General features: G+C 32.4%; 1 protein-coding gene across 1 annotated transcript in view; it reads right to left on the reverse strand.

Moving 5' to 3' along the window:
• Positions 1-663: 663 nt before the first annotated feature.
• The window catches only part of LOC110037728 (2,4-dichlorophenol 6-monooxygenase), an 81,645-nt gene continuing 69,108 nt past the window's right edge, over positions 664-13,200 (reverse strand). The window contains 1 exon segment of the mRNA XM_020742438.1: positions 664-1,142. Within this exon segment, the coding sequence (XP_020598097.1) occupies positions 732-1,142 (411 nt within the window). The 3' untranslated portion in view covers positions 664-731.

Raw genomic sequence — 13,200 nt, forward strand, 5'->3', positions numbered from 1 at the left:
TGAAAACATATATTTCACTTTTTAAAATTGAAAATAGAGATCAAATGTGATATGAAAGCTTTTGGTGGCATTAAAAAAATCAAAATTTACGCTCAAAATATGTGAATACAAATATCCTGTGCCAAAGAAACCAATGATAATTTTTTTAATAAATAAATGATTAAAAAACTTAAACTTGATACAATATAAAATAATATATACTAACCTCTATACATTTAATTACTTTTAAATAAAACTGTTATTTTTAAAGAGAAATAAAATTTATATTAATTAAAACGGGAAAAATAAAGAGATGACAAACAAAATTTTAAAATAATTAAATTTCTTGAATTTCTTCATTTCTTAGATGGGGTTTTTAATTTAATGATATGTGTCTTATTAAATTTCTACTCTTTTATATTATCCTCAAAATTTTATTTATTTAATTCATAAAAAAATATTTTAATAATTTTTATTATAATGATCATGTCCCCATGCTTATATCCCCATGCAACATAAATTAAAACCCCTTTCTGCATCGGTAAGAGCGTTTCAGTAAGCTTATAACGTTAAAATGTATTATCAGGTGTATTTCCTTCATAATGATGTTCATATTTTTAATGGCAAACTATTCATTTGAACATGCCAAGACAACATTAGTTTTAGCCCACATAATGCAACAAAAAAATAGTACAAATAAAATTTAAACGGCATTTACATACATACCATACAATTCTTATGCATATACATATTTACATACAAGGAGTCTTTCCCAAGATTAAAGAGAAGACTCTCTCTAATTCAGAAGCAGAATCTTCAATTTTGTTGGATTCTGTGCTCCATGCAATATGATCATCAGGTCTGACTAATATGACCCCATTGCTTGATAAATGGCACATCTCCCACCATGAAACAGGAGAAGGGCTCTTGACCTCTACAACATCTATAGAGTTTCTCCAAGGCAGCAATTCAGTGCTACCACGACTTGTAATTTTCACAGATGAATCATGAGGCCAGATTATGCACACCTTAAGCGGCACATTAAAATTTTCAGCTGTTTTGAACGCCATGCGTGCAAGATCATAAGACTCCTTCACTGGTGCTACTATGAGAAGAAATTCAATTTTATCCCCAGGAACCAAGTCCAAATTAGAAAAAGAATCCTGATTCAATACTTCAGGCCATTAGATTGCCGAGGAAATAATAATAAGAAAGATAATAAAATGAATGAAAAATATAATGTTCCGTTATATATCGTGTGGTATATTATTTGTACAGTTCATGCAAAAGCTGCCCTAAACCCTAAACAAAACTTGAAATATAGGAGCACACTACAGTGTCAATGAATGCTGCATAAAAAAAAAAGAAGAAAACAATTTAAAATATTAAATGCTCCTTGGAAAGGCACCAGGAAGGCATGTTTACTTGTAAGCAGTTAATAATGTGGTTCATGCAATTAGTCCAGCTGCAAAATATAAATAAGAGAACTTGGACAAAATGTTCATCAGATTGATGGATGTGTTGAAGCTTTAATGTATGCTTTGTTAAAAAAAGAAACAAAAACAGGCATTATGTATGAGCTTAAGAGCAGATCCATCCGTGTGTTTTTTTTTTTCTTTTCTTTTATGGAAATAAAGATCGAACCCCCAGTTTCAAAAATCATTTATAATGTTTCCAGGTATGATATTAATGATTCTGTCATAATTAATCAGCTTGTGTTTGGATAAAGCATTATGCTGTTCCAAACACTAACCACATGAATGCCACTGGAAACAGCAAGCTACTGTTCCAGCAGCTGAAAACTCTTAAAAATTAATAGTTTGTCGTGCAGGTAACAGCCACCTTTAAATTTTTAATGTGTCCGTATATAATAGATGGATATTAGAAAATCGCTATTTAATGTTTTAATATCAAAAATTTAATTGAGCCCTCTCTAAATAATAAAACTAATTTATGTACCTCTATCAGAAAAAAACATTCTGGCTGTAGCACTAAGGTAAATACATTGTGCTGGTAACAGCAGTTCTAAACTGCTTTTTTATATGCTATTGAAAATAAGTGTAGATAAATGTTGAAGGACGCCTTGGGGATAAAGTTCCTGATGCAAATCTATTAAGTTATCGGGTGTTATAGATAAATGAATATGAAGTACTTCTAAATGGATTTTCATTGCTGGATTTAAACACAGAAAAATGAAACGAAAATAACATCCTACAAATCTCATTGGAGAGTGAAATACCTAAAACGGTCACCCTACTGATAATGAATAATTTATTATCATCAGCAACAAAATTTGATCACCTAACAAATGTGAAATAGATATCATTCAACCAATACAATCAATTTCAGATGTATGATCAAAGAAAACTATCATAAATTTAATAAATATGTATAAAACAAATCCCCATTTTCAATAATCTCACAAATAATAGAAGACGAGGAAAAGATAAATCAAATAGGCAAGCCTCATGCTTGAACAAAGAGATTGTCTCTCCTAGAATATTCAAAATATTACCCTTGACCTAATACCCAACATTTTGACAACAACAACAACAACAACAAAAAACCTTTATCCCACTAAATGGGCTCTTTTCTCCGTTGTGTCCTAATGAGTGTCATTTCTTTTAATTCTAAAAACTTAAGATCACTTTTTATAAACTATACCAAAGTCTTTCTAGGTCTACCTCTACTTTTATTAACATAAGTCGAATCTAAAACATTAAAACATCTACAATCTAAAACATCTACTCTCCTAATCGGATCATCAAATGGTCGACGTTTAATGTGACCAAACCATCTAAAACGACTCTCTCTCTAATTTTGTCCGTCACTAGAGTTACACCAACCCTATTACGGATATATTCATTTTGCATTTTGTCTCAAAAAGCCACTCATCCACCTAATCAATCTCAGCTCGACAACATTTAACCCAGTTTTATCCTTCTCTTTTAAAGGCCAACATTCAACACCATAAAGCATTACCGGTCTCACCACCATCTAATAAAATTTTCCTTCCAATCTAAGCGGCACTTTTCTATCACAAAATAGGCCCGAAGAATTCCTCCACTTCAACAAACCAACTTGAATTCTACTAATAGCATCCCCATCTATATCACCATCACTTTGAACAATAGACCCAAGATATCTAAAGCGTTCACCACTTTTAATAATTTGATCACCCATAGTTACAATTCTGTCACTAGAGCTACTACTACTAAAATTACATTCCATGTATTCAATTTTAGTTCTACTCAAACAAAGGCCTTTAGACTCCAATGTAGACCTCCATAATTCAAGTTTTTCCTAAGCTTTCTCTCTCGTCTTGTCTACAAGAAAGATATCATAAGCAAAAAGCATACCCCAAGATACATCCTCCTGTAAATGTCTAGTAAGAGCATCCATAACTAAAGCAAAAAGATATGGGCTAAAAAGTCGATCCCTGATGTAACCCAACAGAAATAGAAAAATATTTGGTCAATCCTCTTTTTGTTTGAACACAAGTAATAGCTCAAGTATAAATATCTTTAATGACTTGAATATAAGTCATTACACCACTATTTCTAGTGCGACACTTACCTGAATACCAAAGTTTAAAACCTAATTTATCAATCTCCTTAGCCTTTTATCTAACCCATTTAGTTTCTTAAATACATAAGAAATTTATCTTTCTATGAATCATAATAACTAATTCCATTAATTTACCACTGAGAATACTTATATTCCAAAATATTATCCTAATACGAATTTCATGGGCTAACTTCTTTACCTGGATCCGTCATAACGTGAGAACCATGGCATATTTGACACTACGTCAGGACGCCAGTGTAGCAGCCCTTGCACACTTTTCACTGTACTCAGGTCATACAATAAGTCGTTTTCAATGGACGTCCTGACATTTACACAAAGAACAAAAGGATTCATGTCATGATTTTTTAGACAAATTTTACGCTAGTTGACGACTACCTAACTTAACCCTACACTTTTCGCATCCGGAACTTAGTACCCGACAATGATAGTGTTTAATGATAATTTTATTTGTAAATTTAATTAAAATAGAGATATTGAATTTAATTGAAATAGTTATTATGATAATAATAAAATTTATTCAAGATTTCAAATTTAATGGAAGCCTGTAGTGTTATTTACTATATATATATATATATATATATATATTGTTGTAAAAATTTATTTGCATGTGTGTTGTGTGAACTGACTAGTGCTGCTCAATTAAACCAATGTTAGTTTGTTTTGTGCATTTAGAAGGGGAGATGGAGGGGGTGAACCTCCTCGCAACAAACCAAGAGCAAATGAGAAGCAGGCTAGCGAGGGACAGGATGTAGCGAGTGACACAAAAATGGAAGGCTCAAGCAAAGTTCGTAGTGAAGATGAGCTTGTCAAGGAGAATGGGTCAATCAAGAAGGCTAACATGCAACACCAAGTGTGAGATTCAGCTCAAGCTTAAATTGCAATGAAGATATTCTTCCTTCTTCAGGGTTTTCTTCCATTTTTTGGGTTACAACAACAACAACAAAGTCGTAATCCCACTACGTGGGGTCGGCTACATGAATCCTTTTTCTCCATTGCACCCTATTTAGTGTCATATTTTCATTTAGTTCTAATAAATTAATATCATTTTTTATACAATAAGCCAAAGTTTTCCTAGGTCTACCTCTGCCTTTCTTAACATAAGTCGAATCTAAAACATCTATTCTCTTAATCGGATCATTAGATGGTCAACGTTTAATGTGACTTGTTCTAAATTTTAAGTGTTGCTTGTTCTAAACTTTAAATCTTGGTTTCAAATTTTTTCAGAATGAATGAAGATTAGTTAAATTAAATTGATGTGAAATTTGAATAGCTCCTAATGCCAAATTATTGTAACATTTTTAAAAAAAAATTGGATAAGAAAGTTTCATTTGAGAACTTTTATGAGTTTTATACCATTATTTTCTTTTCCATGAATCATTTCAGGTGAACCCTAATTTCAATTTCCATAAAGAGTTATGTATCTATGCTGTAAAATTAATTTTTAAATTTTAAAAGTAGAATTTAAAGTAATGATTTTAGGAAAAACTAAAATGGCCATTTTATATACATAAAAAAAGAAGAGGAAATATTTACCAAACCTTAAACTTCCTAGTTATACTATAATAATAACATAATTATAGAATATTATATGGGTATAAGAATATAAAAATAATAATTTTGATCTATATAAGTTGACTTGCTTTATCTGGACTAAACTGCAGAGAAATAAATTATAGATAAAAAAAAAATAGGCTTGATTCTTCAAGTAAATATTTAAAGATGTATTACTATTATAAGGTTTAATAAAACTAGTGTAAAAGTACAATTCTAGTATAAAGTTAAAGAGAATAGATGACTACTTCGATAAGTGTAGATCTTCAAAATTCTTTGTTGCATAGCGTGTAAGAAGCATAACAAGGGTGCTGCAGTGCACAAGGTGGACAAGTGAGATGGATCGCTTGGTGGACAAATACAGGATTCCTAGGATTAGGAACAATTTGGATTGAATTTTTTCAAAGAAATGGGTATATATTTTAAAAAATAGTATATATACATATATATAATCAGTTTCTTAAAAAGAACTGTGATCGAGATGTTTCAAATTGAATTTCTATGACTTTTTCTTCATCTTTCATTTTTGTTGTGTTCGTTCGAATTGATTCTGAAGGTGAATCTTTTTATTCATAGTTTCAATGCTTCAAGAACATTGGTGTTATCAATTTTGTGAAATGAGTGACGATTAGATGATTTTGGTTTCCATAATGCAAGTTCAATCCGAATTTTTGCAATTAGGCAACCTTTGTTGGTCATTTTCTATCACCATCATCACATTTGATCATGTCACATCATGAAGCAGGTATCGAGATCAACCATATTTTATAATCTAGTGCTGAGAACTATCAATATTTAAGCTCATCTAACATGACAAGTTTTAGTAATCTAAATCTAGCAGGTTTTCTTAACTAATCAATAGGTCAAAGCAAAAATCAAAGAGACCACCATCGCTCAAGAAGGCGTCTACAAAACCATGCAAGGAGATTCCCAAATATATAATTTTCAAGAAATCAAAAATAAAAAAGAAGACTTCCAAGCCTGTAGACTTGAACTAGTCAGATTATAAAAGCACAAGATTTTCATAGCTTTAATCTAGAACTTAAGCGAGAAAAAGGTCAAACTCAACATACTAAAAATTTGATCAAGTGATTAATAGTTTTTCTTATTCAAGTCATAAGAAGGACTATAGTGAGGAGGCCTCAGTTCATCAGTTGGATGACAAAAACTGTCAAGTTTAGAACCTACACAATATAATAAGTCCAGTGACCAAAACCAAAGATCTTTTCAATTGGCCAACAAGTCAAAGTAATAGTAAATGAATGATTCTTAAGAATGTAACAAGTTGAGCTTAGTATCATTGTCAAGGTTAAAATGACAAACTCCTACAACAGGTCTGAAAATCATAAAGTGAAGACCGAAGGAGTCTCTCTTCTTCAATAAGTTTTACAAAGCACAGGATGAATAAGTGAATTTATCCTAATGTTCATACAATATCGAAAGTTGAACTAAGTTTTTTGCCATAAATAGATCCATTAAAGCACTCTACTATAATAATAATATATAATATAAATGAAAGTAATTTTAAAAAATAATAAGAAATTATTTAATGAAATAACAATAATTACTTGAATGAAATAAAAAAAATAAATTATTTGAGGAAGAACTATAAGGAAAGTTAATAAGTTCAAAGATATTTAAAAAATTAATTAATAAAAATTATTACAAAATACAATGATAGTTTTTCACCAAGTGCCAAAATAAAAAAATGATAATTGAAACAAATAATTGCTTACACGACTATTAAGAGAGGAAAGGGAGGCTTAGGTTCAATCTACTAAGACAGAGGGAAGGGAGTAAGAGGGAAGCAGAGCAAACGATGTAATCAGAGAGAGGGGATAAAGCAAATGATGTAATAAAAAGGCGGGACAGACCGAGCAATGCATTAGAGGGTAGATTGAGCCGCTCGAGTAAGCTGAATGGTTCGATCAAGTAAGCAAAGGACATCCACATGCCAAACTGAATGTAAAAGTATTGTCTGAATTAAAAAATAATAATTTTTTTTAAAATCAATTCATTTTGCAGTTTAATATTACTGATTATGTATTGTTTATAGAGATTATCAAAATAAAAAAATTGAACCAAGATAAGGTAAGTCAAAATAATGCAAATGCATAGCTTGCATTCACCAATGGCGTGGCGCCATATAGAATAGAAAATTGCCAGGAGAATAGAGAGCATGACACCTCAGCGTAAACTATATGATGCCACAACACTAGAAAGCAGAAAAAATTTAAAAAATTTGTTCAATGTCTCAGCACGGGTTTCTAGCACCGCGGCGCCCAGGGAGACAAAATTTGAAGAATCAAGATACGGGGTGCCACAACACAGCATATTGAGGCCCCTCAACACTGAAAAAGTACCCATATTCAATCTAAAAAAAATAGAGAGTTTAGCGCCTCGACCCTCAATTTAGCGCCACAGTCTATAACAAACGTCTTGACACCATAAGATGCAGTATCATGGCGTGACGATCAGACTAAATTAATTTTGGAGCAATTTCAGAACCGAATGGAGAAGATATTTAGAGGTTTGAGGTATTCAAGTGGATACAAAGTTGAGAGTGTAGGGGTGAGTACGAGAACAATTAAGAAAATAAGAAGAGAGGTGAAAGCAAATGAAGTCGGTGACATTTAGAGAATGAGTGTATGAGTGGACAAAAGCACAAAACTGAACGAAAAAAAGCACTCGGAGAACAAGAACAATTGATTAGAAGAGAAAAATTGTTGTATTGAAGATAAGATTGGTTTCATCATTCATTTTCTCTTGAACTCTAATAATTTTTTTTACTAAAGTCAAACATTTGTTGAGTTGATTTCAATGAGTATGAACTAGTTGTACTTGGGCTTTGGATTTATAATTTAACTTTGTACTAAATCATGCAATGATTGAGCTTTAAATACAACATAACAACAACAACAATAACAACAAGTCCTTATCCCACTAAGTGAGGTTGGCTACAAGAATCCTTTTCCTCTTTTGCATCTTATTGAGTGTCATATTTTCATGTAATTATAATAGATTAAAATCATTTTTTATACAATTTGCACAAGTCTTTTTCGGTTTACCTCTGCCTTTCTTAACATAAGCCGAATCTAAAACATCTACTCTCCTAACAAGATTGTCAGATGGTCGGCGTTTAATGTGACCAAAACATCTGCCACTAGAGCTAGACCAACCCTATCACGGATATATTTATTAGACATTTTGTCCTTAAGTGTCAAACCACTCATCCACCAAAGCATTCTCATCTCAGACACACTTAACTTTGTTTTATGCTTCTCCTTTAAAGACCAACATTTGCACCATAGAGCATTGCAAGTCTCACCATCATTTTATAAAATTTTCCTTTCAGTCCGACTTTTCTATCACACATAAGCCTGATGCATTCCTTCAAATCAACCAACAACAACAACAAAGCCTTAATCCCATTACCTGGGGTCGGCTACATGAATCCTTCTTCTCCATTGCATCCTATTTAGTGTCATATTTTCTTTAGTTCGAATAAATTAAGATCATTTTTTATACAATAAGCCCAAGCTTCCTAGGTCTACCTTTGCCTTTCTTAACATAAATCAAATCTAAAACATCTACTCTCCTAATCGGATCATCAAATGGTAGTCGTTTAATGTAACCAAAACATCTACGATGACTCTCTAATTTTGCCCTTCACTGGAGCAACACCAACCCTATCACAGATATATTCATTTCGCATTTTATCTCTAAGTGTAAACCCACTCATCAACCTAATCACTCTCATCTCGGCAACACTTAACTTAGTATTATGCTTCTCTTTTCAAGGCCAACTTTCAGTGCCATAGAGCATTGCAGGTCTCACCATCATATTATAAAATTTTCCTTTCAGTCTAAGCGGTGCTTTTATATCACACAAAAGGCCCAAAGCATTCCTCCACTTCAACCAACCAACTTGAATTCTACTATTATCATCCCCATCTATATCACCATCGCATTGAACAACGGACCCGAGATATCTAAATCGTTCACACCTTTTAATAATTTGATCACCCAGAGTTACACTTCTGTCACTAGAGCTACTACTACTAAAATTACATTCCATGTATCCATTTTTAGTTCTCAAATGAAGGTCTTTAGACTCCAGCGTAAAACTTATCGAAAAAATCATGACATGAATCCTTGCTGACCCCACATAGTGGGATTAAGGCATTGTTTTTGTTGTTGTTGTTGTATAGACTTCCATAATTCAAGTATTTCCTGGGCTTTTTCTCTCGTCTTATCCACAAGAAGGAAATCATCAGCAAAAAGCATACACCAAAGTACATCCTCCTGTAAATGTCCAGTAAGATCATCCATAATTAAAGCAAAAAGGTATGGGCTTAAAGTCGATCTCTGATGCAATCCAACAGAAATAGGAAAATATTTGGTCAATCCTCCTTCAGTTCGAACACAAGTAGCAACTCTAGTATAAATATCATTAAATGACTTGAATATAAGTCATAACAAAACCTTTCTTCTCAAGAACTCTCCAAAGGATATCTCTTGAAATCATATTTCAAGCTTTTTCTAAATCAATAAAAATCAAATGTAGATCCACGTATTATCTCTGAACTTCTCCATCAAACCTCTCAATAAATGTATAGCTTCTATAGTAGACCTGCCCGGCATAAATCCAAATTGATTAAGAGAAATCTTTGTAATACGTCTTAAACTACGTTCAATTACTCTCTTCCATAATTTTAAAGTATGACACATCAATTTAATTCCTCCACTTCAACCAAAAACAACAACAACAACAAAGCCTTAATCCCACAATGTGGGTTTGGCTACGTGAATCTTTTTTCTCCATTGCATCCTATTTAGTGTCATATTTTCTTTAGTTCGAATAAATTAAGATCATTTTTTATACAATAAGCCCAAGCTTCCTAGGTCTACCTTTGCCTTTCTTAACATAAATCAAATCTAAAACATCTACTCTTAAACAACTTCTCTCCTAATCGGATCATCAAATGGTCAACGATTAATGTTACCAAACCATCTAAGACAGCTTTCTCTAATTATGTTCGTCACAGAAGATACACCTACCCTATCACGGATATATTCATTTCGCATTTTGTCTCTGTGTAAAGCCACTCATCCACCTAGTCATTCTCATCTCGACAAGAATTAGAGTGACTTTTGTAAAGCCACACTATGAATATATCACGGATATATTCATTTCGCATTTTGTCTCTATGTGTAAAGCCACTCATCTACCTAATCATTCTCATCTCGCCAAGAATTAACTTAGTATTATGCTTCTCATTTAAAAGCCAACATTCAATGCCATAGAGCATTGCAGGTCTCGCCACTGTCTTATAAAATTTTCCTTTCAGTCTAAGTGGAACTTTTCTATCACACAAAAGGCCCGAAGCAATCCTCCACTTCAACCAACCAACCTGAATTCTACTATTAACCAACTTAAATTCTACTAATAACATCCCCATCTATATAAACATCACTTTGAACTAACATCCACATCTATATCACCATCACTTTGAACTATAGAACCAAGATATCTAAAATAATCACATCTTTTAATGATTTGATCCTTATAGTTACCACTCTGCCACTAAAGCTACTACTACTAAAATTACATTCCATTTATTTAGTTTTAGATACACACAAACGAAGGCCTATAGACTCCAATGTTGACCACCATAATTCAAGTTTTTCCTAAACTTTTTCTCTAGCCTTATCCACAAGAAGGATATCATCAATGAAAAACATACACTAAGATACATCCTCCTATATACATCCTCCTATAAATGTCCAACACCAAGGTGTAAACATCCAGTAAGACCATCCATAACTAGAGCGAAAAGATATAAGCTTAAAGTCGATCCCTGATGTAATCCAACTAAATTTGGGAAATAATTGGTCAATCCTCCTGTTCGAACACAACTAATAGCTCTAGAAAACATATATTTAAGTATAAGTCATATCAACACCTTTCTTCTCTAAAACTCTCCAAAGAACTTATCTTGGAACCTTATCATTAGTTTTTCCTAAATCAATAAAAATCATAAGTAAATTTTACTTATTCTCTATGTAATTCTCCATCAAACCTCTCAATAAATGTATAGCTTTCATAGTAGACCTGCTAGACATAAATCCAAACAAATTATGCGAAGTCTTTGTATCACGTCTGAACCTATGTCCAATTACCCTCTCCCATAATCTTAAAGTATCACAAGTAAACTTAATTCCTCTTTAATTTGCACTCTTGTGCATCCCCTTTATTATTAAAAACGTGACCAAAATACTCTTCGTCCACTCCTCAAGCATCTTTTTAGTTATTAAAATAATATTAAAGAGATTAGTAAGCCAAAAAACTCCTAAATCTCCTAAATATTTTCACACCTACTCCTAAATCTCCTAAATAAAAAAACTCCTAAATCTCCTAAATATTTTCACACCTCAATTGAGATATCATCAGGTCCATATTGATATTTCATCCTTTATTTTATTCAAAATATCTTCAACTTCTTTTTACTAATGTAACTGTTAAAATAAAATTTTTGATTATTATTAATGTTATTAAGGTCACTAAGATCAATCGTATTTTCAGAAACTTTATTGAAAAGTTTATCAAAATATCTCACCCACCTATGTTGAATATCTTCCTCTAAGAAAAACACCTGCAAAGTTTTGAGCATCACAAATTGTTCTCTTAGAGTTTCTACTGGCCATCTGAATTTTTTTCAGTTCTCTAAGTTTTTACATTTAAACCAAGTTTTATAATATTTCTTATATTTTATCATTATTACATATTATTATTACACCACCAACTATTTTTATTTATACAAATTTTTCCTTTTGATTCTCCGAATACATCTTTTGTCACTTATTTAATAGTGTTTTTTATTCAAATTCGCTTCTTCATGAACACTTCTATTTTGAAATTCTAAAGTTCACTCATAAAAATAATTTTATTTATCTTTTAGGTGTCTCATTTAATTTTATGACAATGTTTTCTGGTATTATTTATCTTACAACTATTTATCTCAAAATCTAAAACTAATAACCGATGTTGAGAACTTAAATTTTTTACTTGGACTGATCTTACAATCTTTAAATTCTCAACGATCTCTCTTTTTCATAAGAAAATAATCTATTTGTGTTTTATTAAATTCATTCCTATGAGTAATAACATGTTTATCTCTTTTCTTAAATAAACAATTAGCAATAACAAAATTATGCGTTAAAATAAAATCTAAAATGGTTCTACCTTCTTCATCAATCACTCCAAAGTAATGTCTTGTTTAATCAAAACTCTGGCTTCTGAAGGCCGACTCAGATTAACTATAGGAATATCAGTTTTTAGGGGTTTATCGTAGACCATAGCTAAGAAGCAGAGGAGCTCATGATTGAAAAAATGAAACTTCAAACCCGGGAAGCACAGTCATACTAGAATGGTAGGAGGTTCAGTGAAAGGATCAAAATCGACCATCCATTTTAAAACTTTCAACACACGGTTATCTATTCGGAGTAGTCTTCTCACAAACAAATGAGCATAGTCTTCATCATCTAATAATTGAATAAGAATGTGTCTATCATCCAGCTTGCCTATCTTCTAGTCTCCTTTCAGATGCATTTGCTCAAAATCTTTACGAATTATATCGAGTTTAAGGTTTCCATAGAGGAACTTACCAACCAAGACCAAACGACAGGATGAAGTTAAGGTGAAGATATCGGCCTCATAGAAAAAGATTGCAAACTTATCATTCCTACGGGATGCTTTTTTGAGGAATCCAGTTTCAACGCTCTGAGCCAGAGTTTCATGGTATAGCTACGAGAACAAAGGCGGCATAGGAAAGTCCCGAAACAATCAGCACTTGCAGGGATGGAGCAGAGAAACCCTTCTTCTAGTCGCTCTGCACAGTCGATGACGCACGAAGCGACGCCGCACCAAAGTCAGCCGACGGAGCAGAGAACAGACGAAGGACGACAAATGAGGAAAATACTGCGAAGTGAATATCAAAGGAGCAGATGTCAGGATTCGCCATGAGGCGAGACCCCTGGCATAGCAAAGCAAACGATATCATGGTATATATATATATATAT

Source organism: Phalaenopsis equestris, unplaced genomic scaffold (genome assembly GCF_001263595.1).
Source record: "Phalaenopsis equestris unplaced genomic scaffold, ASM126359v1 Scaffold224097, whole genome shotgun sequence".
Lineage (NCBI taxonomy): Eukaryota > Viridiplantae > Streptophyta > Magnoliopsida > Asparagales > Orchidaceae > Phalaenopsis > Phalaenopsis equestris.